The sequence below is a fragment of the Halteromyces radiatus genome (assembly GCF_025201355.1).
Source record: "Halteromyces radiatus strain CBS 162.75 chromosome Unknown BX664scaffold_6, whole genome shotgun sequence".
NCBI lineage: Eukaryota > Fungi > Mucoromycota > Mucoromycetes > Mucorales > Cunninghamellaceae > Halteromyces > Halteromyces radiatus.
In genome coordinates, this window is record NW_026251692.1 from 1,289,553 (window position 1) to 1,312,455 (window position 22,903).

The 22,903-nt window shown below is 33.6% G+C and overlaps 8 protein-coding genes across 8 annotated transcripts; 7 read left to right on the forward strand and 1 right to left on the reverse strand.

The window, feature by feature from the left end:
- Positions 1-230: 230 nt before the first annotated feature.
- Positions 231-1,945, reverse strand: BX664DRAFT_387599 (uncharacterized protein). Its single transcript, XM_051549393.1, has 5 exons — positions 1,796-1,945; positions 1,530-1,723; positions 1,320-1,468; positions 1,165-1,237; positions 231-1,013 (listed from the first exon to the last, which is right to left on the reverse strand). Exons 1-5 carry the CDS (start codon positions 1,908-1,910, stop codon positions 276-278), a joined length of 1,269 nt encoding a protein of 422 aa, XP_051398349.1. The 5' UTR covers positions 1,911-1,945; the 3' UTR covers positions 231-275.
- Positions 1,946-2,850: 905 nt separating this feature from the next.
- BX664DRAFT_283833 (Rgp1-domain-containing protein) lies at positions 2,851-6,041 on the forward strand. The gene is made up of 9 exons (XM_051541612.1): positions 2,851-2,947; positions 3,107-3,565; positions 3,640-4,143; positions 4,240-4,323; positions 4,426-4,611; positions 4,711-5,151; positions 5,225-5,352; positions 5,412-5,598; positions 5,685-6,041. Exons 1-9 carry the CDS (start codon positions 2,935-2,937, stop codon positions 5,936-5,938), a joined length of 2,256 nt encoding a protein of 751 aa, XP_051398350.1. The 5' UTR covers positions 2,851-2,934; the 3' UTR covers positions 5,939-6,041.
- A 66-nt stretch (positions 6,042-6,107) lies between these two features.
- BX664DRAFT_338141 (ubiquitin-conjugating enzyme E2-binding protein) lies at positions 6,108-8,034 on the forward strand. Its single transcript, XM_051546377.1, has 5 exons — positions 6,108-6,823; positions 7,136-7,226; positions 7,312-7,493; positions 7,559-7,652; positions 7,721-8,034. The coding sequence occupies exons 1-5, from the start codon at positions 6,200-6,202 to the stop codon at positions 7,945-7,947; spliced, it is 1,218 nt and encodes a 405-aa protein (XP_051398351.1). The 5' UTR covers positions 6,108-6,199; the 3' UTR covers positions 7,948-8,034.
- A 192-nt stretch (positions 8,035-8,226) lies between these two features.
- BX664DRAFT_360743 (uncharacterized protein) lies at positions 8,227-9,101 on the forward strand (the record flags this gene model as incomplete). Its single annotated transcript, XM_051548188.1, has 1 exon — positions 8,227-9,101. Exon 1 carries the CDS (start codon positions 8,247-8,249, stop codon positions 9,099-9,101), a length of 855 nt encoding a protein of 284 aa, XP_051398352.1. The 5' UTR covers positions 8,227-8,246.
- A 326-nt stretch (positions 9,102-9,427) lies between these two features.
- Positions 9,428-14,503, forward strand: BX664DRAFT_338143 (E1-E2 ATPase-domain-containing protein). Its single transcript, XM_051546378.1, has 4 exons — positions 9,428-12,205; positions 12,284-12,763; positions 12,875-13,997; positions 14,087-14,503. Exons 1-4 carry the CDS (start codon positions 9,496-9,498, stop codon positions 14,400-14,402), a joined length of 4,629 nt encoding a protein of 1,542 aa, XP_051398353.1. The 5' UTR covers positions 9,428-9,495; the 3' UTR covers positions 14,403-14,503.
- A 342-nt stretch (positions 14,504-14,845) lies between these two features.
- Positions 14,846-16,073, forward strand: BX664DRAFT_300551 (P-loop containing nucleoside triphosphate hydrolase protein). The gene is made up of 4 exons (XM_051542346.1): positions 14,846-15,101; positions 15,181-15,352; positions 15,431-15,607; positions 15,693-16,073. The coding sequence occupies exons 1-4, from the start codon at positions 14,859-14,861 to the stop codon at positions 15,995-15,997; spliced, it is 897 nt and encodes a 298-aa protein (XP_051398354.1). The 5' UTR covers positions 14,846-14,858; the 3' UTR covers positions 15,998-16,073.
- A 118-nt stretch (positions 16,074-16,191) lies between these two features.
- BX664DRAFT_338147 (Poly(A) polymerase central domain-containing protein) lies at positions 16,192-18,967 on the forward strand. The gene is made up of 10 exons (XM_051546379.1): positions 16,192-16,454; positions 16,550-16,698; positions 16,800-16,909; positions 17,003-17,056; positions 17,140-17,553; positions 17,615-17,874; positions 17,931-18,241; positions 18,311-18,440; positions 18,526-18,619; positions 18,714-18,967. Exons 1-10 carry the CDS (start codon positions 16,306-16,308, stop codon positions 18,900-18,902), a joined length of 1,860 nt encoding a protein of 619 aa, XP_051398355.1. The 5' UTR covers positions 16,192-16,305; the 3' UTR covers positions 18,903-18,967.
- A 159-nt stretch (positions 18,968-19,126) lies between these two features.
- BX664DRAFT_338150 (WD40-repeat-containing domain protein) lies at positions 19,127-22,510 on the forward strand. Its single transcript, XM_051546380.1, has 13 exons — positions 19,127-19,192; positions 19,291-19,495; positions 19,606-19,665; positions 19,730-19,824; positions 19,909-20,007; positions 20,083-20,201; positions 20,271-20,591; positions 20,671-20,714; positions 20,791-20,897; positions 20,962-21,325; positions 21,474-21,781; positions 21,899-22,230; positions 22,308-22,510. Exons 2-13 carry the CDS (start codon positions 19,320-19,322, stop codon positions 22,431-22,433), a joined length of 2,151 nt encoding a protein of 716 aa, XP_051398356.1. The 5' UTR covers positions 19,127-19,192; positions 19,291-19,319; the 3' UTR covers positions 22,434-22,510.
- Positions 22,511-22,903: the final 393 nt, after the last annotated feature.

The following is a 22,903-nucleotide window of genomic DNA, read 5'->3' on the forward strand; positions in this document are numbered from 1 at the left end:
TTTATCATTGTTGTTCAAAATGTAAGATTGTATAAATTCCATATTCTATTTTTGACAATAATATTAATAAATAATATTAATAATAATAATAATAATAATAACAATGAATGTACGACTTTTGTATCATCGTAACTAATAAAACAATACTAGTTGATTCCATTTCACACAATCTACTCTTTTTGAAAGTCCACCATCAGGTACATGATCCCAATCATTTGTATTCTATTCTTGATTAAAAACTTGAATAAATGTATTTTATTTATCCCTATCAACGTCTATACTACTAAAGCTAATAATACAAGTACTAATAATACGAATAATACTAAATACCGTGAATATCCTATCCTATGGGTATTCATGAATTGTTGTCGTCGTAAAAGCCATAAAGCATTTCGTCTGTTGTCATCTTCAAGTATGTCGTTACTGTCAGTATCTACTTCCATCATGAGATATTGATGATCACTGAGCTTATAATCTATATTTCCATATTGTTGATGCTTGATTTCCATGTTCCGTAATAGTGTCCAATCCAATTTCGCTTTAAACAGTCCAAAATAGGCAGGATTGTGCAAGGTATCATGTTGTATTGGCCAGCCATCATAAAATCCAGGGTTCCTTGCTTTGATCATCACATCCGCAGAGAATCCAGTCAACCAAATTCCCAATGATAATCCCCAATTTGAGATAAGTTTGTTAGAAGAGTTAAACATTGATTTGAGTATCCAAAGAGGTGTCCATGATGATCGTTGCATCGTTAACAATCGTATGTTTAGAGGCCCATCCATTATATGATATCCAAGTATATTTCGATCAAACCATGATGCTTCTGTTTCCCCCAATGACAAGAAGCGATATCGATCCCTAGCGTATTTTGGTGACAATCTTGCGATAGAGTGAGCCATTGTATTCAGATCTCCAAATATAGCCTGATATGGAAATTGGTTGGTGTAAAAATGTGCATCTTGAAAGAGTTCCGAGAAGACTGACACTCGTCCAATGATTCCCGTGAAAACCTTGAAAGGGCAAAAAAAAAAAAAAAGAAAAGAAACAAAAAAAAATAGTAAAAGAAGTTAAGTATACCCAAATATACATATATATTTTCCATAGTATATATATACACTTTTTTCCCCTTCTTCTTCTTCTTTTTTATTTTGACAGCTTTACCTCCAAATGTACGTTATATATTAGAATAGATGGACAAGTAGGTCGATTGATCACACTGGCCAATGTATAACGTCTAACCAAAACAAGAAAAAAAAATGATGTCAGTATCCAAACTATTGGTTTTCCCATGTCCCACTTATATATTTCTATATAACGTTATCAATAAGACTTGCCTTCCCTTTCGAGGTTCATTTAATAATGCACCATCTCTTTCCCAAAAAAAAGGTTGATACTGATGATCAATGACCCGTATATCCGTCAACTCATGTTTTGTAAGGATAGCATTCCCATGTAAACCACCACCCTAGAAAAAAAAAAAAGAATAAACACTTTGTATATATCGTTTTGTTTTCATATCACTTTACTTGATCACGATCTTTCCTTAGAGGACTTTCAAGTTCCCAAAATTCACATACAAAAACACCTTTCATTTTCAAAGTTTTGCATAATTCTTCCATATGGTTCCTATTTCCAGATCTTCGACAATCAATGTCTATTTCTTGTAGTACACATACATCTGGATCGAGTTCTTTGATTTTCTTCAAGATTCCATCCGCCTCTGTAAAATAATAATAATAAAATAGTTTCATATAAAGTGAGTTCCTTTTTTTTTTTTTTAGAATTTATATACCATAGTTTCTTTCGACATTCCATTGTAGTATTTTCAAACTGGTTGTTGACACAGATGGTATATTAGAAGATCGATAATCATATTCTATTATTTCTCCAGGTCGAATGTCAAACATGGTATGAGTAGAAAAGGGAATAGCCAGGAAGAAATAGATTAAACAGAAAAGTATGGAAAAAAAAGAAAAGCAAAAATATAAAAAACTCAGCTGTGTTTCAAATGAAGCGTTTGATCTGATAAAACATATGATGGCTACATGATGAATAATTAATACAATAGTTACTTTTACTACATAAGGATTGAAATGAATATTATCACAATAATTTAAGATCTTTAATATTCATTGATAATATGTTATTGGAAATCAAAGTGAACATTACTGTATATTGGATTTATTGACTGTAACTTGTAATGGAAAAGAAAAATAAAAAATATAGAATTAAAAAAAAAAAAAAAGGGAAAAAAAAATGGAATGACTGTATACTTTTAACAAGGATATATAATAAATACATAGAATTGATAATGTATGAAAGTATAATACAATGATAATGATATGAAAGTTACACTTTTTTCTTTGACCAAAAAAGGAAAACAAGATATCTGAATGAGTTATGACTGCATTTCTTTCTTTTTTTTTTTTTTTTTTGGTTCTTTTACCCCTCAAAGAAATAAATCGGTTTCATTCATCATCATTTCAGATAGTGTATGTATAATCAAAGTTGTAATATATTTTTACTGTAGTTTATACTGTAACTGGATTTCTTATATTAGGAATAATGATGTGTTCCAAAACAGTGGATTTTCTTTTTTTTTCTTTTTTTTTATTTGATTAAATGAAAATCATTTTTATATAGATCTTCAATTTTTTTTTTGTTATTACTTTCATAAATATTCATCATAAGGAGGTAGATATTGACTTTTTATTGTTTGATAAACAAAGACACCTTTCCATCAAACTCACCACCATATGACACTCACGGAGTTTCAACTGGTTTTTTTTTTCTTTCTTTCTTTCTTTTCAGTGGCCCTTTTTTCTTGTTTCTCGCTTGAATTCATATCTTTTTTTCTTTTTCTTTTTTTTACATATTTCACTTGTTGTTTTTTTTTTCTGTATTCCTTTTATACAATTCATACTCTTGAACATGAGCGTCCTTGGTAATGACCTTTTTTTTTTTTTTTTTTTAAAAAAAACAATGCAAAACTTTATACAAGTTATTTTAGAAATATAAAAGGAAACTTTCATTATGGAAACTTTACGATATTTTTTTTTTTTTTTTTACGATCTCAATCTTATATTTCTTTATCATCTATTAGTGACCACTTCTTTTTCACAAGGTGCCGTGTTTTATGCTGGAGAAACATTATCTTGTACTATCGCTTTTACCAACACGTTACCTATATTACCCAAATCGCCAAGCACGTCATCATCCTTGACTAAACAAGAAAGACAAAAGTCGCCACCTCCTAGAGTGTCATATAATAAAACTCACAGAACTAACGGTCATAGTAGAACTCCTTCTACTTCCTCTACTCAAGATTTTGTACAAGATCTTCCGTCTATTGAACAAGATAATGCTACTGGACTGTATGGGAAATCAAGATCTCTTACTTCTCTGGCTTCATCAACTTTAGCTTATCTTACTGGTTATACAACAGAGTCTCAATCAGCTCCTACCACACCACCTAGCAACACTATTGCCAGTAATATAAAACCTCACAATGGCGATAATATGGATACATCGATATCTCGAGAAACGAAATGGGAACAACAAGGTAATTTAAAATAATGAGCAATAAATGGTCTTTTTTTTTTCCTGCTGATAGAAGACTAACTTGTTTATTTATAGAAAAATATGATATAAACGGTATTCAAATGAATGAAAATGATCCTATTGCTATTGAACTTGGATCACACGATCATATTACTCCTCGCACTAGTATCGACACAGTGACTTCTTCATATATGCATCCTATATCAACATCAAGTCGACGAAGTTCTACTGATTCTCTATCATCATCACATCCTTATTATACAAATTCACCTATGTCTGGAGGTCAACAACATCATTATCATCAACAACAACAATATCATTCATCTTTAGCTACGCATCCTATCAATGCTCGTCGTTTATCTCGCCTTCTCAAATCTCCGTCTACACCATCCTTAATGAAAAAACCTGAACATCTATTATGGGGCTTTGCTCAGGTGGTTGGTCAATTCGTAGTGGATCCGACTTTAATCAACAATAATGAATTTGCTCCACTGAAACAAAAAACAATGTATCGACCCCATGGTACTGGATTTGGTGGTGGTGGTGGTTTATGGAATGGAAAACCTGATTCAAAAATTGGTAAAAAAAAAAAAAAAAAAAAAAAAAAAACAAAAACAAAAAAAAAAGGAAGTGATTTAGATATATATATATATATTTACTTGGATATGTATATAGATACCCGGACAACTCCTGTTTTCTCAACTCCTCCGTCAATATTATTTGTGGATCTTGATTTGGCTCCTGGTGAAACAAAGAAATGTAAGGAAGAAATAATGTGGTGACTAAAAAAAAAAAAGAAAAATTAAGAAAAGAAAAGATAATTTATATAATCATGTATTATCATGTGTTACTTTTTTGTAGATTCATACAAATTGAAACTTCCTAACGATCTTCCGCCATCACATCGAGGAAAAGCCATTCGGTTCAATTATTATCTTGTGGTGGGTACCCAACGTAGTGGGAGTGCGCCTTCAACAAGATCTAGTGGAATGCAACATCAAGGTCAAGTGGTCCAGTTACGATTTCGTGTATTGAATCATGTTTCCGGTAAAAAAAAAATAAAATAAAATAAAAATATAAAATATAAAATATAAAATAAAATTATCTACACTAGCATATTTACCACTTATTTTTTTTTTTTTATAGAGGATGGTTCAAGACCTATATTCGATTTGATGAATCCAGTGGTGATGTACAAAGATGAAGCTCAAGTTGAATTAGTTCCTGAAATCAATAACAAAGCTAAACGTAGTGCCAGTATCAGCTCCATTGCATCTGCAAATTCTGCTCCTATTTCACCAATTGCAAGCAACAACAATATCGATCATCACAGACCACTATCATCACCATCAACATCATCACCTGAAGTTTTGAAAGAACGGACTGCATTTATGGATTATGTGAATGAATTATTGGAAAAAAGCACCAACGGACATGACGATATTCAGGAAATCACTCGGAGGGAAAGCGACGCTTATGATGAACAACGTATATCTCATGATGATGATGAAGAAATTATGACTGAACAAGATTATCGAAAGACATGTGCACAAGTGGTATCTCGGATTACTCATTCAAGTAGGAAAGGTATAATTGAAAGATCTTATGATGTTATTCACAAGAGGAAACTGATGTATTTTAATCTTTGTTGAACCTTTAGCTATGTATGATTTGTGCAAGAACAATCAAAGAGTAGCAAAATTACAACTGACGAAAATGGCTCATCGTTTAGGTGAACCAGTGCTTGGCATTTTGGATTTCAGTGAAGCGTCTTTATCTACTTATAAGGTAAACAAAAAAAAAAAAAGAGGTCATCATTGAAAACATTACATTAATTCATATATTAGGTATCTATTTTCTTGGAAAGTCATGAAATTGTAGAATCAAGTATCTCACTGCGTCAACCAGAACATATCGCGAGGGTGTCACGAAAATGTCACTCAGAATTTCATACATTTTGTTTAAATCATCGTCGACTTGCTTTTTCTTTACCAATTCCAACAACAGCTTCACCAGAATTCCAAACAACTGGAGGTAATAATAATAACAATAATAGTAATAAAAGGTAGTAGTAGGTGGGCAGGTTCTAAACGAAGCATATCTACTTTATATTTCGTTAGTCAAACTGCAATACAACTTGAAATTCGAATTCATTACTAACAATCAAACCAGAATCAACCAAAACCAGACTTCAATATCATCTTCATCACCGTATCTCTCAATCAATATTGATGAGCGACATCAACACTTCCAAGCCCAACCACAAGTTCAAGTTAGTAACTTCGATTGTCATATCCCCATCAAAGTCTATGGTTCTCCCAATGGATCGGATCGTGCTATCTACGGTCGCCCACATACCTTCCCTGTACAATAGATCAATCTTTTTCGCCCTTCTTCATTTTGTTTGTTTGTTATATTATGCTTTGAATAAACTGATCCCAAAACTAGCTTCGTCATACCAAGCTTTTGTATATTTCATCGTTCTTTTTTTTTTTTTTTTTATCACTGATTTTTATAAACCAGGTCGCCGTTTGAATCCTTCCTTCTTTCTTCAAACGAATTTCGAAGTTTTTTTTTTCTTTTTTCTCTGTTTTGTTTACTTTTTTCTTTTTTGTTCTTTTTCTTTTATTGACTGATGACAGTCTCTTTTTACGCTGAACTCCTCTCCAACATTCAAGTATTAAGAGCCACTATAGCAACAGATGAATCAGTTGAAACGACTTCGTTTACTGTGAAGAACAATCAACTCTGGCAGGAAGATACAGTGGTTGTAGATTTGACGCGTCATGGTCTTCAAGCTGATCCTCATAGTCTTCAAGTACAAGCTAAGAATGATGAAAGTAATCATGGTGATCGTTGGATATATCAATTGAAGGTTAATTTACAGCGACAACAACAAACAACACATTCTTCATCTTCGGTGCAACTTGGGAACAATGACAAAGAATGGTGGACAGCAAAAGACATGATAGGTTTACAATGGCAGCAACTTCAATGTCGACATTGTGCTCAGATACTTGTGGAAAATAAAAATAATAATCTATCTCGGTGCAAGGATCTTCCTTCTGAACATTGGTATGAACTAGTGGAATGTTGGATATGTCATGAAACCAAGCCTGAAGAACATCAAGCACGTATGCGTCCTATTTTGGCACAACATGGTACTCTACTTGTCGGTTCTTTTTACTTTTTAATTCATGTGAATGATCTGGTACCTCTTTCGATCAAACTGGACCAAGAACTGGCGAATCAAATCAATGTAAGTCATATATACTTATTATCATCAAGAGGAACATGGGAAACGGATCTCAAGAAGGCCATAGAAATATCTTTTTTCTATTTTTGGTCGATACAAAGATCCTAGATTGATTTTGTCATACAAAACAAGCTTGAATACACTGAGTATATTTGTGTATCTTTATAGAATGGTTCCTTATGGATTGTTTTATATTTTTTTTCCAAGCTTACTACAATGACGGACATGTATTTACTTATTATTCTTACCTTGATTTGATTACAGTGACTTATTCCTTTTTTTTTTTTTCCCTTTTTCATTTTTTCCTTTTCTTAGTGGGAGCGGGGGACAATGACCAAATGGATATCAATCAATTGCAACACGTGTGGAAAAGTGATAGGAGAAGGGCTATATGAATGTCAAAAAGGTAAAAACAAAAAAAAAAATTCGATGATGATGAGTGTTTGATTAATGATTCTCAATATGTCTTTTTTTTTTTTTAATCTCTTTAGATCAAGAACTGAATATGTTAGCTCTCAAACTCTACAAGTACTGTCTGACAATACAACCAAATCCACCTGAATTACCAGACTTTATGAATTTTGTGGTGGGTGATATGGTGGATGCTGCTAAGGTTCATGCTACTCATAGATTTGTGATTCAAGGAAAGAAAAGTTCTCGTGTATACGCTTTAGTAAGTGAATAATAAGAAAGGAACAAATTATACAGATAATAACCTCTTTTTTCTTTCCTTTGTAGGTGTGGTTATTCAACTGGGATACAACTTTTATATACAATGATGGATTCAAGGATGAAGTGGATGATATGACTGGAAAGATAGATTTTCAAAGAGGTACTTTAGAAAGAATGATTGTTACAAGGATATATATTCATTTTTTTTCATATATATATTGTGTACAGGTATGAAAATTCTATATATGAACACAAAGGATGATGATCAGCTTGTCAAGAAATGGAACCATGACAAAACCACTGACCATTTGATATACCCTGATACTTATTGCCAACAACTAGTCAAATCTTTAGAATCAACAACAAATATACTTCCTCCATCATTGCGGACTATGAACCATCCATCTATGCCCATGACCAAGAACTTCTCTGTTGGATTTATACATCGAAAATAGGTCAAAACCATCTCCTCCCAGTTTAATTAGATATTTACTTTTTTTTCTTTTTTTTTTTTAATTATTTCTTGTACATACTTTGTTAGCATTATTTCATTTTGTATATTTATATATTTATCATAATAATTTCTTTTTTTAATAATAAATCATGGGTTACCTTTAATTTTTTTTTTTTTACTGAAACATTCTGGGAATTGATGTTATCCTTTATAAAAAAATAATCGTCTCCCTTTTTTTTTTTTTTTTTTTTTTTTTTTTTTTTAAATTGGGTTTCTTTTCATAATCTACTTGGTAACCTCATGATGGATAAATTACCAGTGGAATTGGTTAACAAGATCATGGATGAATTATCTACTTGTGATCTATGTCAATTAGTACGTACTAATAGTCAATGGTACCGACCATGTATTTCTCGAATATATGAATCACCAATCTTAGACGACGTTAAAAGACATGATCTATTTTTCAAGACAACCAAACCTCATACCCAACGTTATATACGGCATCTTGAATTAACGCCTTCCTTAATCACTAATGAACAACTGAATCAATTGACAGATTGCACGGGATTAATCACATTACACCTCTCTTATTGTTCTCATATTGTACCCAATGTTCTGAATAAGGTGCTCAAAGTATGTTTGTATATGATTCAAGCAGTATATCTAAGGGATGGGCAACTTTCTACTGAGACATTACAACTATTAAGACAAGCTTGTCATCTCCGGATATTGGATTTAAGTAACACAATGATTCGACCTTGTGATCGTATTGATACCCCTCATCATTTGGATACCATGATCACCAGCACTAATAATAACAATAATAATCAAATGGACATCAATACTTTACACGAATTGGATTTATCGTTTTGTAATTGGGTGGACGATACTACTCTGATGAATATTGTTCATGGATTACCTCATTTACGATATATCAAACTAAGATGGTGTCAAGAAATTTCAGATAAAGCTATCATGAAGATGATTCAAGGTTTGAAGCAAATCTCAAGCATTGATGTTTGTCATATCCCTTGCATGAATGACCCTGCTCGTGTTCATCAACTGCTGAAGTTGAATCCATTTTTGGAAACAGTCTGTTTCACTCATCATCATTATAGAAAACCTACTTTTCTGATCCGATCCTCACTTTAAATATTTTTTTTTTTTTTTTTTTTTTTTTTTTTTTTTTTTTTTTTTTTTACTATCACTATTCATATCACCAACTATCAAAATATACAAATTAAAATAATAAATTATGTAATCAATCTTCTTTTTTTCAAATTGATCAGACTGTAACAATCGATTGAACAATATACTTTCAATTACCGCAATGGTTGAACGAGCATTTTTTGCTGCTCTATTGAAAAGATGCAAAAAGTGAGCATTTTCTGCTGGTTTTCAATAAGAAGAAAAAGTAAAAAAAAAAAAAAATATATATTTCATACTTTTCTTTCTTTTCTTATTTTTCTTTTTCACTTCTTTTTTATATTTATAGTTTATACATATTCTTTTTCTTTTTTTCTTTTTATTTTTTTTATTCCCAAACATGACAATATATCATATTCAAGTCAGTGTAGCAGGAATGACTTGTCAGCATTGTGTTAAAGCTGTGACCGAAGGTCTCGATCAATTACCAGAAGTAACAAATGTGATGGTTAACTTGGATAAACGACAAGCGACCTTGGATTTCAACGTGAAGGACACAACAAAAGCAGCCTTAGATTCTATCAAGGATCTTATCTCTCGAACGATAGAAGAATTGGGTTATGATTCAGGTACTCCTTATATGTTTAGTGATCAAGATCTTGGCTTTGGCGATTTTCTGGTAGAGGGAATGACTTGTTCAAGTTGTGTACATAGTATTACCACTGCTTTGTCTGATTCTCCTTTAGTGTTGACGAATTCTCTTGACATTTCTCTTGATAGTCATCACGTTCGTTTCAAATTGAATCAACATCCTTTGACTGATCAAGATAAACGAAACCTGGTGGCTCTGATTGATGATTTGGGATATACGGTGGTACAAGCGACATTCTTGGACAATAATGGCAAAGAACTGACAAAAGAAGACGACGATAAAGACAATAATGAAACAACTCAACATATACAATCAGCTACTTTTCCTATTGTGGGCATGACTTGTTCTCATTGTGTTCGTACAGTTACTACGGGATTACAATCACTTCCTGGGGTGATATATGAAACAGTACAAGTCAACTTGGATAAACAAATGGCAACTTTGGCGTTTGAAAATGATACAGTGACCATACAGATTTTGGTAGATACCATTCAAGAACTTGGTTACGATATTCCTCAAAGACCTCGCATTGTTACTGGTATTCGACCATCACCCTTAGTACCAACAAATACAACAAGTACAACAACTACAACTGATAACAATGAAAAACTGGGTCTACTCTCTGAATCTCAACGTGTGGAAACTTCTTCACCTTGGTCCAAAGTGGTGATGCGAGTGAATGGTATGACATGTGAAAGTTGTGTGGCAAGTTTGACTTCTGCTCTATCTTCATTGGAAAACGTTCAGATGGACTCGGTTTTTGTAGATTTGGCGACAGATATGGCCATGATGATTTGTAAGGAACCTAACGTGGAAATGATTCGCGCTACAGTGGAAAATAGGGGCTATCAAGCAGACAACATTCAAATCATTCATAATCTCAAGCAACCTGCTGCGTTATGGGAAACAAATCATGATGATGACAAGAAATCCTTTTCTTCTTCGTCGTCACTACGATCGTTACGGAAAACTTCCTTGGGTGGATCTGTGGTGTCTCTAGGTGCAGTCTCTGTTATATCTCCAACCTCGGTATCAAAACGTGTGACAATGAATGTTAGTGGTATGACTTGTTCAAGCTGTGTCCGGACTTTGGAAAAAGCATTGGCCAAGTTACCTAGTGTGGATGTCAACTCGATCAAGGTTAATTTATTGGTGGGAAGTGCAACATTCAATATACGTGGGGATGTCATCAACGACAAGGATATATCGGAAGCAGTTGAACATTTGGGATATGTTGCCTCCAATATTTCTATGGTGGTTGAAAACTCTGAAGAAGAAGAACAGCAACAACAACAACAACAGCAAGATATTGTTTATGCCGTCAGTTTGATCATCTCTGGAATGTACTGTGAATCATGCGTGGATAAAGTGAAAGCCGTGATTGCTGCTATGCCAGGAATTAAAAAATCAAGTATTTTAGTGGATTTGGATTCAGGATGTGCAAGTTTTTTGATGGATTCAGATATGGTAACACGTCAAAGGGTTTATAAGGAAATTCAACAACTTGGATTTGCTGCCGATAGTATTGATATCAAGAAAACAAGAAGCAAATCAACTGCTGGTCCTGAAGTTGCCGATGATGATACTGACAAGGGATTCTCAACAACAAGATTGACAGTAACTGGGATGACTTGTAGTTCCTGTGTGGCTAATATTGAACGTGTGATGCTGAAACAACCTGGTATTCAAAGTTGTCAAGTGAATCTTTTAGCCAAGTCAGCAGTGATTGTTCATGATCCAAGTACTATCGGTGCACGTGTATTGGCAAATATGATTGAACAAATTGGATACAAGGCGGAATTGGCAGCAATACAAACTTCAGAACTCTCGGATCAACGTGCGACTATGCGGGAAACCATGCAAAAGGAAATCCAAGTACTTCGTTCTCGCTTTCTTTGGTCTCTTTTATTTGCTATTCCTACGGTGCTTATTTCCATGATTTTCCTAATGGCCGTTCCTTCTTATGGTCGTGTACATCAAGTATTCATCATTGAAATCACCGGTGGTTTGACAATTGGTGATCTACTCTTGTTTCTTTTAGCAACTCCTGTGCAATTCTGGTTGGGTTCTCCATTTTACAAAAAGGCATGGAAATCGCTTTATTATACTCATTCGGCTAATATGGAAACTTTGGTGGCTCTAGGAACGACGGTGGCTTACTTGGCGTCGGTTGGATCTGTGATTGCTGCTATGGTGCGTGCTCATCAACCTCATTATGGCATGGACAATGGGATGGGACAATCAAGTATGTCTATGAATTATTTTGAAACTAGTGTACTATTGATTACATTTATTCATCTTGGAAAATGGTTGGAAGCTTTGGCAAAAGGGAAAACTGCAGAAACAATCACCAAATTGATGGATCTTCAACCTGAACAAGCAATCATGGTACAAATTCAAAAGAAGGATGACAAGGAGGTATTGATCGAAGAAGAAATTGATTCCAAAGATATTCAAGGTAATTAAAAAAACAATTTAGAAAAATGAAAGGATTATTATACTCATCTTTTTTTTTTTTTTTATATCTTTCTTATAGTGGGCGATATTATCAAGGTCAATGCTGGTGGAAGAATTCCTTGTGATGGAAAACTTTGGCGTGGTAGTACAACAACGGATGAATCTATGATCACTGGTGAATCTGTACCTGTTTCTAAACAACCTGGAGATAGTGTGATTAGTGCTACTATCAATATGTCATCTCCTATCTATCTTCGTGCTCTTCGTGTTGGATCTGATACTACACTGTCTCGTATTATTCAATTAGTACAAGATGCTCAAGCCTCTCCCAAAGCTCCTATTGAACAATTGGCGGATAAGATTTCAAGTGTTTTTGTTCCAATTGTCATCCTACTGGCTTTGATTACCTTTATAACATGGCAAGTTCTTTCAAGCAAAAACATGTATCCTTCCATATGGGTAGCTCAAGGCGAAAGTTCAACTGTTTTCTCCATCATGCTTGGTGTGTCTGTACTTGTAATTGCATGTCCTTGTGGTCTTGGTCTTGCTAGTCCAACTGGTAATAATAATAATAATAAAAAAAAGAAAGATCACTCTGAAATTAATTCAAATAATGATATTCATCTCCCCCCCTTTTTTTTTTTTTTTATCTCTTTATGACTTATGATAGCTGTTATGGTCGGTACTGGTGTCGCTGCTCGATATGGTGTACTTGTGAAAGGAGGTGGTCATGCATTGGAAATGGCAAATCGAATTACTACCGTAGCATTTGACAAAACTGGTACTCTGACTTTAGGCAAACCAACAGTGACTGATGATTGGCTCAATTTCAACAAGAATTCTACAGAAGATCAAGGAACGTTTGCTATTTGGAAAATCCTTGGTAAAATGGCATCTGTCAGTAATCATCCACTATCAAAAGCTATTGAAAAGAATGCTCGTATTACATTGAAATATCTGGTAAATGGAACTAGTTTGGAGGACAAAGAGATGGATGATGATGAAGGCAATGATACGAAAGAGCAACAAGATTGGTTCGATGGTGTTACCGTAGTACATGCAGAAGAAGTTCCTGGACGTGGCGTCAGTGCGACTTTGACTCTCTCCGTTGATATTGCTAAACATCTAACTGGAAAATTACATGGGATCCGTGCTTTGAATGTATTTTTGGGAAATCAAGCTTGGATGGATGAAAATTATGCCCGATACGAAACTACCAAACAAGCATCTGCAAAGTTAGAACAGCAAATCCAATGGCAAGATCAAGGTAAATCCATTGTATTGTTTGCGGCATCTCCTGTGGCTGGTCAAGTAGAAGAAGGTGTGGCTCATCAAGATGGTTGTCGTGATGCTTGTGCATGTGTTGTATGTCATTGTAGTTCTTCTTCCATCTGTTGTAGTGCTTCTCGTAGAATGATGCTCGCTCAAGTGGCTATTGCTGATATCCCTCGTCCCGAAGCAATCAATGTGGTAAAACAATTACGCAAAATGGGTATTGAAGTATGGATGGTAACAGGTGATAATGAACGGACTGGACGTGTAGTGGCTACTCAATTAGGAATTGGCAAGGACTTTGTTCTTGCTGGCGTTAAACCAGAACAAAAGGCTGACAAGATCCGTAATCTTCAACGACGTGGATTGGTGAATAAATCTTCTTCCTCATCATCATGGTGGACACGTTTCTTTTTCCAAACAAAAAAGAATGAAAACAAGAATGGATTTCGACATGCTGTGGTGGCAATGGTGGGAGATGGGATCAATGACTCGCCTGCACTTGCTCAAGCTGATGTGGGGTAAGAAAAGAAAAGAAAAAAAAAAGGAAATAAAATAATGATGGATACTGACTCTTTATTATTTTTTATTTTTTTTTTATTTTTGTTAGTATTTCTGTTGGATCAGCTACTGATATTGCCATTGAAGCAGCAAGCATAGTATTGATACGAAATAATTTGATGGATTTGTTGACAATGTATGACATATCCAAAGCAGTAGTCCGACGTATTCGATTGAACTTTTTCTGGGCGTTTACATATAATATTTGTGCTATTCCTATAGCGGCAGGTATTCTCTATCCTGGTACTGGTGCTGGATTACCCCCTTATATTGCAGGTCTTGCTATGGTTGCCTCAAGTATCAGTGTTGTCTGTTCAAGTTTATTACTTCGATTTTATCGTGCACCAAAATACACCAAGAAATGATGATGATTAGTATAGTTTTTAATAGATATTTTTGTTGTTATTGTAATTTTATAGTTCTATTGTATTATTATTCAATAAAAAAGAGGAATACTTTCTATCTATCTTATTTTTCTTGCAAGTCATGATTGACAGTTTATGATGATGAGGCTGAGCATCTTAATCTCAAGTTTATTTGTCCTTCATCATCTATATCTACGAATTTGTCCAATAGAAATAATTCATCTATGTTAATTTCATCTATCAAACTAGTTGATTATTCATATATGCTGGTAGAATGATCGAAATTTATGCGTAGTTAATGTGGAAAAAAAAAAAAGGAAGATGCCGGCACCTCATTGGCTGAGTTTAATTTCGATCTTTTTTTTTTCTTTTTTTTTTCTTTATAAAAATGTGTCGCGTCTTTTTTTTTTTTCTTCTTTTTTGTCTTCTAAATCTTTATATAATATAGAGACAACCATGTCTGAAGAACTACCAACTTATGAATATACAATCGATGTTCAACATCTTAACTTTGATTATGGAGGTCCTCTTATTCTGAATGATATCAATCTTTCTCTCAAGGCTGGAAGTCGGTGCATTCTTGTGGGGGCTAATGGTGCCGGTAAAACGTCTCTTTTACGTATCTTGGGTGGCAAACGTATGATATCGGGTACTCATATCAATATACTTGGTAAAAATGTATTTAAAGATGCTCCAAAGGTAAATATATGTATAGAAATATCACGTTTGGATGTGTGCTAAAATGAACACATATTTTTTTTTTTTTTTTTTTTGGTAGGGTGTCACCTATTTGGGAACAGAATGGGCAAATAATCCTGTAGTACGATCTGATTTATCTGTGGGGTATCTATTGTATAGTATGGGATCAACACGATGGCCAGAAAGAGCACGACGATTATTGGAAGTATTGGATGTGGATACCAATTGGCATATGCATCAAATTTCAGATGGTTAGTCTTATCATCCTATTTACTTAAATATGAATTGTTATTAACGTATATATTTTATTTATGGAAATATTTGATTAGGTCAACGACGTCGAGTACAATTAGTCATGGGATTACTGCATCCATGGAACGTATTATTGATAGATGAAGTAACTGTGGATTTAGATGTACTTGCACGATCTGATTTTTTGGCTTTCCTCAAGGAAGAAACAGAAACTCGTGGAGCTACTATTGTTTATGCAACTCATATTTTTGATGGTAAGAATGACAATTAGAAAAGATGAATCAAGTATACTTTTTATTTACATTAATCTATTTTTTTTCTTTTTTTTTTTTTTTGTAGGTTTGGGTCAATGGCCTACTCATATTGCTCATATGTCTGAGGGTAGAATCACAGAAATGCATGCTATGGATGATCACTTTGTAGCATTAGAAAGGGTGAAGAAGGATAATCAACAACGACATAGTTTGGATTCACCATTGATGGAATTATGTTATGAATGGCTACGTCAAGATAGAGCTCGAATTCGTATGTCTGGTGATAAGAAACCCATTGATCCGGAAACTGGTCTACCACATTCTAAATGGGATGAACTGGGTGCGAATATGAAAGATTATGGAGATAAATATTACAATTATTGGAAATAAATTTAGATTAGAATGTAGCACCTCCCTTTTTTGATCGTTATTATGAATAAAATTCAGATTTCCCTATACAGTTACGAAACCATCACTATTTTGTAATGCCTTATGATATTCACCACGTTGTCATTGTACAGTTTTTGATTTTGATTGGTTTGTCATTGACACTTTGAATCACCGAAACGACCCTTTTTTTTTTTTTTTTTTTTTTGTGTTGACGCTCTCCCTGTTTTCAAAGTTAAATTTCTTTTGCCCTTTTCCTTTTCTCACTCTCTTTTCTTCTTCTTTTCTCACTTTTTCTTGATCCTTTTTTCATGTCTCAAGAACCAGCGCAATATCTAGGCGTGACACCTCCCATCTCACTGGTGCCACCTACAGATCAAGAACTAAAATCAACTGACGATTTGCTGAAGACTCTTCAAGATTTTGGTCTATTTGAATCCGAACATGATGCTCAAAAACGGTAATATGTTGATAAAATAAACGAATAAATAGATAGAATAAAACAAAATAAAAAAAAATAATAACTTGATCAACAAACTCACTTTATTGTTATAGAGTAATAGTATTGGGGAAATTAGATAAACTTGTCAAAGAATTTGTTTATCGTGTCAGCAAGATGAAAGGATATCCTGACGCTCTCGCCAAAGAAGCTGGCGGTAAAATCTTCACCTTTGGATCTTATCGTTTGGGTGTTCATGGTGCTGGTAAGATGAAAAAGAAACTATTTTCAATATCAATTGTAACATTTTTATTTATTTATTTTTTTCTTCTGATCACTTCGTTTCTTTTTTTTTTTTTTGGATAGGTGCCGATATTGATACATTATGTGTTTTCCCTAAACATGTCGAAAGAGAACACTTTTTTACTGTCATGTATGAAATGCTCAAGGATCGTCCTGAAGTAACTGAACTTACGGTAAAAAAAAAAAATGAAATCACTCTCTGTATAAAAATGCATCAATTTACTTTTTTTTTTTTTTTTTTTTTTTTTTTTTTTTTTTTGCTATAGGCTGTTGTTGATGCTTATGTGCCAGTGATCAAGATGCATTTCTCTGGTATTCCGGTGAGGAACACGACGAAAATATCAGATTAGGATACTAATGACTATATATTAACATTTTTTCCCCTTTCCTTTTTGTATAAAAGATTGATTTTGTATGTGCTCGTTTAGGTGTCGCTCGTGTGCCTGATGATTTGGAACTTTCTGACAATAATCTTTTAAAAAATCTTGACGATCGATGTGTTCGAAGTATCAATGGTTCTCGAGTGACGGATGAAATTTTACGATTGGTGCCAAACATTCCTTCTTTCAGAATAGCATTACGAACAATCAAGTTATGGGCAAAACGAAGAGCCATTTATTCAAATGTTATGGGATTTCTAGGTGGTGTTGCTTGGGCTATGTTGGTGGCTAGAATTTGTCAACTTTATCCGAATGCATGTGCTGCTGCTTTGGTCAATCGATTTTTCCGTATCATGTTCCAATGGAAATGGCCCCAACCTGTGTTATTAAAACATCTTGAAGATGGTCCTTTACAGGTTCGTGTATGGAATCCAAAGGTAAATAGAACAAGAAAAATAAAGTTAAGAAGGTTTTTTTTTAAATTCGTTGGTTTTATAGTTGTATCCTTCCGATCGAAATCATCGAATGCCAATCATCACACCAGCCTATCCTTCCATGTGCTCAACACACAATGTCACTAATTCTACAAGAACAATTATGATTAAGGAATTTGATCGTGGAGCAACTATTGCAGGTGATACTTTGAAGGGAACGAAACAATGGTCTGATCTTTTTGTGAAAAGTGATTTCTTCCAATCCTACAAAAATTATCTTCAAGTCATTGCTTCTTCTTTATCCACTGAGTCACAATTGAAATGGTAAAACAATAATATGTTAAGAATGTTATTTACAATACTTATAAATTCATATGTAGGTCTGGTCTGGTAGAATCCAAATTACGTCAAATTGTAGCGAAATTAGAAGTCATGGAATTGATTATATTGGCTCATCCTTACATCAAAGGATTTGATAAAGTACACTATATTACAACTGAAGAAAAAGAAAACGCAACACGTGGTGTATACCCTACGGATCGTACGTTTGATCTGGAAGAAGGAAGCATGGAAATTGATTATTTGGAAAAAATCAAGGAGAGCGGGGTTTGGCCCGAAGACAAATTGGATGAACTTTCACCCTTATATACAACAACATTTTATATTGGACTCTCCGTACAACGAAGATCAAGTATGTATTAAAAAGAAAAAAAAAAGAAGAAGAGTAGATACTCACACATATTGTATTCATTTATAATAGAGGACGATACGACTAAGACAAAACGACAACTCGATTTGAAGGCAGTTAATCAAGAATTCACTCATTTAGTAAAGAATACTGATGTCTTTGATGCCGAAACTATGACTATAATTATGAAAAATACCAGAGCGTAAGTGAAAAAAAAGAGTAATAGGTATTTATTTCTTTATTAATATCTTTATATTTGTTGAAATGATTATTTCTCGGGCTTATAGGAAAGATCTACCTGTGGAACTCACTGGCGAAGAGAAGAAATCACAAGATAATTTTGACAAGATGACTGGGAAACGAAAGCAAGAGAATAATAATGTAAGACGAAAAATATTATACATATATATATATATATATATATATATATGATTTACAATTTGGTGGCTAATTCCTTTATTATGATAATACCCAGGACGAGGAAGGTAATATTGAAAAAAAAGCTCGTACTACGACAGGTAAAAATGAAGAATGCAACTTGGTCAAGGATGCTAGCACAACGGTTAAAAAACAACTGCCATCACAGGAAGAGGATCGTACAGTTACTGAAATGGATGATCATAAAGTTGATAAGGAGGCTCCAGGGAACCATGAGCGCTCGTAGATAGATAGTGATCAAAAGTATACCCTTTTTTTTTTTTTTGTTTTTACTGTTTATTATCTCTTTAGCCTTTAGTCTTTTTTTTTTTTCCTTCTTGTTTTTGTTTCTACTGTATTTCTAGCTTAGAACATCAAATAATAAAATAAAATAAAAAAAATAATGCTTATTTATAGCCGCCTGGGTCTCTTTCTTTTTTTCTCTCCCTTTTTTTTCCCTTTTTTTTTTTTTTTTTTTTTACCCTTCCTTTCCACCTCCTATATTTATCATTTAAAAACAATAGAAAAGTAAACGAGGTACATTATTCTTTCTTGTCAATAACTATAGATGTTGTTTCTTTTATTTAGGCTAATGCTCCTTCTTTATCTTTTATTTTCGTAATGATGACACGTAGTAGATCTTATAGTATTTTATCTCTTCTGCATGCCACAAACATTCAACAACACTACACGACCATCCGTCCAAGCAACAAGTAGTCAACTATCTACTATCAATGCCTCCAATAGCCAAGTTCAAACTCAAGCTATAGTAGCATCTTCCTCCGCGACTGAACAAGAACAGCAAAATAATGAACTAAATGATCAAGATGAATACATGTGGTAAAACCTTTGTTTTCAAAAAAAAAAAAAAAAAAAAAGGAAGGGGGATATGAATTACCATAGCAATGTGTAGAATGATAATCTTTTCTATGTTTGTATGAAATACATAGTCCAATTTGTCGAGATATCTTGACTGCAGCCTTTGTTACTCCCTGTGGTCATTCTTATTGGTAAGTCATCAAATGAGACAAAAGTATGATTGATGGGACTTACTCGTTTACCTTGATCTTCTAGTTATACTTGCATAAATCACCATCTCAAACGACAACATGACTGTCCTATGTGCCGAGGTCCACTGGAAACCCATCAAATCTATCCTAATATCAATCGTATGCTGCAATTACCATTTGTATCCCATAAACATGAATATTTGTGTGTATACTTATACTATTTTTGAATTTTATAACTGTTAGTGAACAAGCTTATTGAACGGTTAGGAAAGGCGTTACCTGGTAACAGCACAAACTCTAAGGCAACCCGACAGTGTATGGATTCTCTTCCTGATTCAACAGGTATATCAATTTGATTTTACTTGAAAATGAGAAATGTTGATTGACATTATATATACATATTTGTGTCTATTTTAGATACCCAATCGCTATCACGAACTTTAGTCGAACGTGCTCAATTGAAGACACAGGAAGACAATATAAAATCAGCCTTGTTATCTTACTTTTTGGTACAAACAGAATTATATAGTCATCAGGTAAAATATATCTGACCAGAACTTTCTTATGAGCCGACTCATCTAAATTTTTTTTTTTCCATGAATTAGGCTATTGAAAAATTGAACAAGCGTTTAGATCTGATTTATCATGATCTTGATTCCATTGGGTTTTACCAATATAAAAACACTCTCCCTCGTAGAATCTATTCTGAATCGACAAACATTGGTACCATCTTGGAAAACGACCGTCATTGTGGACCAGTTATTAGTGGCAATGATAGTGATCATAGTGATAATGACGACAATAACGATAACGAAAGTGGCAAAGGTGATAACAACGATAGCGATAATGAAACTGAAGATACCACACAACCATCTGACATATCAACTGACCCTACTATCACTAATACAAGAAAAAGAAAAGCAACGGTAAGCATATAAGAAGAAATATAAAAAAGTCTGAATAGGGTAAGTATTGATTTTTTTTTTTTTGTTAATCTTTGAGTAGGTTGGCATTGATACAAGGACATTGCCAGAAAAATTTCAAAAAAGGTACATCTACATGTTCTGATTTGGCATTCTCATTTCACTTTCTATTATTATTATTATTATACTTACTATACTTTAGAAATGATGAAACCACCGAGGCATTGGATCTTTTGCTGAAGGCAAGAAAAAATCGAATTAAGCATCACTTTACTGATTTGATGGATCTATATTTTATTGGACGGAAAGGTTAGCTACTTAAAAAAAAAAGGAATAGGGTGTATTAATTGATTTTTATATTTTCAATCGGTAGATAAGAAACAGGAACTATCTTCATTTTCTTCGACTTTATATAAAATGACTTGTTATGGCCAATTCAAATCCTTGGATACTATACAATATACTGATATTTCAAGCAATGCTTCGATTGTGTCCTCGATAGAACTTGACCGGGATGAGAACTTCGTTGCTATTGGAGGGGTATCCAAGGAAATCAAACTCTACGACTTTAACTCTTTTAACGAAAGGATAGATGGACAAAATGATGATAACGATGATGATGAAGCGGCAACACAATGTAACTTATCAAATCGGGATGGATATATTGGAAGACAGTCATCGCGTTTTGGATTGGTTCATTGCCCTCTTCGAGTAATTCCGTGTATGAACAAAATCAGGTATTAAAAAAAAAAAATAAGGTTCTTTTTGGGTAAATTTATATATTTCGGGTGGGTGTTTATCCATTCGAATATGAAATATTTATGAAACATGTTTACTAAATTCTCATCCTTTCTTTTTTTTTTATTTATATAACAACAATAACAGTTGCCTATCTTGGAATCCTTATATTCAATCTTTGATAGCAAGTTCTGACTATGAAGGAACGGTGCGACTTTGGGATACAACAACTGGACAATGCATTCGGACTTTTGAAGAACATCGACGACGAGCATGGAGTGTGGATACATGTGCAAAGAATCCTACAATGTTGGCTTCTGGAAGTGATGATGCAACTGTGAAAATTTGGTCAACTCAATCGAATCAATCAGTACTTACTTTGCAACAGCGCGGAAATATTTGTTGCGCCAAGTTTGCGCCCAACAATATTCATCATATAGCACTAGGAAGCGCCGGTAAGTGATTGGAGATAATGATGAACAAAGAAAACAAAAAATGAATGGAAGATATAGTGATATTTTATATATATATATATATATATATATACTTATTTATTCGTTTATTTGGGTTAGATCATCATATCACTTGTTACGATTTAAGACGACCAACAATGCCATTCCATATCTTTGCTGGACATCAAAAGGCTGTTTCCTATGTGAAATGGAGAAATGACAATGAACTTATATCCTTATCGACAGATAACACCCTCAAGGCATGGGAAACGGGCAAAAACGAATGTACTCGGACATACAGTGGACATCAAAATGAAAAGAATTTTGTTGGCCTATCATTGAAGGATGAATTGATCTCATGTGGAAGCGAAAACAATACATTATATACATATCACAAAGATAGTAGTCAACCTGTGGCAAAATACAACTTTCCGTTGGTGGACCCTATTACAGTAAGTCAAATGGATATAAAGTTATGGAAGATCATGTTTATTTACAATTCATTGTTGTTGTCAATGTATTATGTTAGGGACAAGAAACTTATTGTGAAGATGCATCTTTGTTTGTCAGCTCTGTGTGTTGGAAGAGTGATTCGATGAAGGTACTTGTAGGAAATAGTAAAGGCATCGTCAAGGTGTTACAACTAGTAGAATAGATATTATTTATCATCATTGTTGTTTAGTTTAGTTGATAATTAGTTAGTAGATTATCATTTGATTAGGCATATGAAAATTATATTTATCCTTTGTTGATTTTTTTTTTTTTTTTTTTTTGTAAATAAAACTTCTGAAACATCAAAGAACTAATCTGTGTACCCTCCGTATTTACTTTTTTTTTTTCTTTGTTCCAAAATATACCCAAGTTGATTATAGTAATCAAAGTGACACTCTGTTGGGCCCGTGCTCCTCCTTTTTTTTAATTCGTCATGGCAACTGTAAAGTTCTCACGACATTTTGTTTACACTCCAATTGTATAAAAACATATATTCAACTTTCTTTTTTTCTCATTTCTCTCTCTCCCTTCGTTTTTCTACCTTTTTTTTTTTATTTGTATCATGAATAAATCATTTTCTTCGTTTGATCATCGTCATCATCATCATCGTACACATCATCGTAAGTATCCGAA

Excerpts from the sequence above, each read along its gene's own strand:
- BX664DRAFT_300551 (XM_051542346.1), top strand. The coding sequence starts at position 14,859 with ATGTCTGAAGAACTACCAACTTATGAATATACAATCGATGTTCAACAT. Across the intron at positions 15,102-15,180 it reads TATTTAAAGATGCTCCAAAG|GGTGTCACCTATTTGGGAAC; the intron begins GTAAATATATGT and ends TTTTTTTGGTAG. Across the intron at positions 15,353-15,430 it reads TATGCATCAAATTTCAGATG|GTCAACGACGTCGAGTACAA; the intron begins GTTAGTCTTATC and ends ATATTTGATTAG.
- BX664DRAFT_338143 (XM_051546378.1), top strand. The coding sequence starts at position 9,496 with ATGACAATATATCATATTCAAGTCAGTGTAGCAGGAATGACTTGTCAG. Across the intron at positions 12,206-12,283 it reads TGATTCCAAAGATATTCAAG|TGGGCGATATTATCAAGGTC; the intron begins GTAATTAAAAAA and ends TCTTTCTTATAG. Across the intron at positions 12,764-12,874 it reads TGGTCTTGCTAGTCCAACTG|CTGTTATGGTCGGTACTGGT; the intron begins GTAATAATAATA and ends GACTTATGATAG.
- BX664DRAFT_283833 (XM_051541612.1), top strand. Across the intron at positions 4,324-4,425 it reads TCCTGGTGAAACAAAGAAAT|ATTCATACAAATTGAAACTT; the intron begins GTAAGGAAGAAA and ends ACTTTTTTGTAG. Across the intron at positions 5,152-5,224 it reads TACTCATTCAAGTAGGAAAG|CTATGTATGATTTGTGCAAG; the intron begins GTATAATTGAAA and ends TTGAACCTTTAG.
- BX664DRAFT_338147 (XM_051546379.1), top strand. The coding sequence starts at position 16,306 with ATGTCTCAAGAACCAGCGCAATATCTAGGCGTGACACCTCCCATCTCA. Across the intron at positions 17,554-17,614 it reads TTCGTGTATGGAATCCAAAG|TTGTATCCTTCCGATCGAAA; the intron begins GTAAATAGAACA and ends TTGGTTTTATAG. Across the intron at positions 17,875-17,930 it reads ACTGAGTCACAATTGAAATG|GTCTGGTCTGGTAGAATCCA; the intron begins GTAAAACAATAA and ends ATTCATATGTAG.
- BX664DRAFT_338150 (XM_051546380.1), top strand. The coding sequence starts at position 19,320 with ATGCCACAAACATTCAACAACACTACACGACCATCCGTCCAAGCAACA. Across the intron at positions 19,825-19,908 it reads AATCTATCCTAATATCAATC|TGAACAAGCTTATTGAACGG; the intron begins GTATGCTGCAAT and ends TATAACTGTTAG. Across the intron at positions 21,782-21,898 it reads TATAGCACTAGGAAGCGCCG|ATCATCATATCACTTGTTAC; the intron begins GTAAGTGATTGG and ends TATTTGGGTTAG.
- BX664DRAFT_338141 (XM_051546377.1), top strand. The coding sequence starts at position 6,200 with ATGACAGTCTCTTTTTACGCTGAACTCCTCTCCAACATTCAAGTATTA. Across the intron at positions 6,824-7,135 it reads AACTGGCGAATCAAATCAAT|TGGGAGCGGGGGACAATGAC; the intron begins GTAAGTCATATA and ends TCCTTTTCTTAG. Across the intron at positions 7,227-7,311 it reads GCTATATGAATGTCAAAAAG|ATCAAGAACTGAATATGTTA; the intron begins GTAAAAACAAAA and ends TAATCTCTTTAG.
- BX664DRAFT_387599 (XM_051549393.1), bottom strand. The coding sequence starts at position 1,910 with ATGTTTGACATTCGACCTGGAGAAATAATAGAATATGATTATCGATCT. Across the intron at positions 1,469-1,529 it reads TAAGGAAAGATCGTGATCAA|GGTGGTGGTTTACATGGGAA; the intron begins GTAAAGTGATAT and ends TTTTTTTTCTAG. Across the intron at positions 1,238-1,319 it reads AGGCAAGTCTTATTGATAAC|ACGTTATACATTGGCCAGTG; the intron begins GTTATATAGAAA and ends TGTTTTGGTTAG.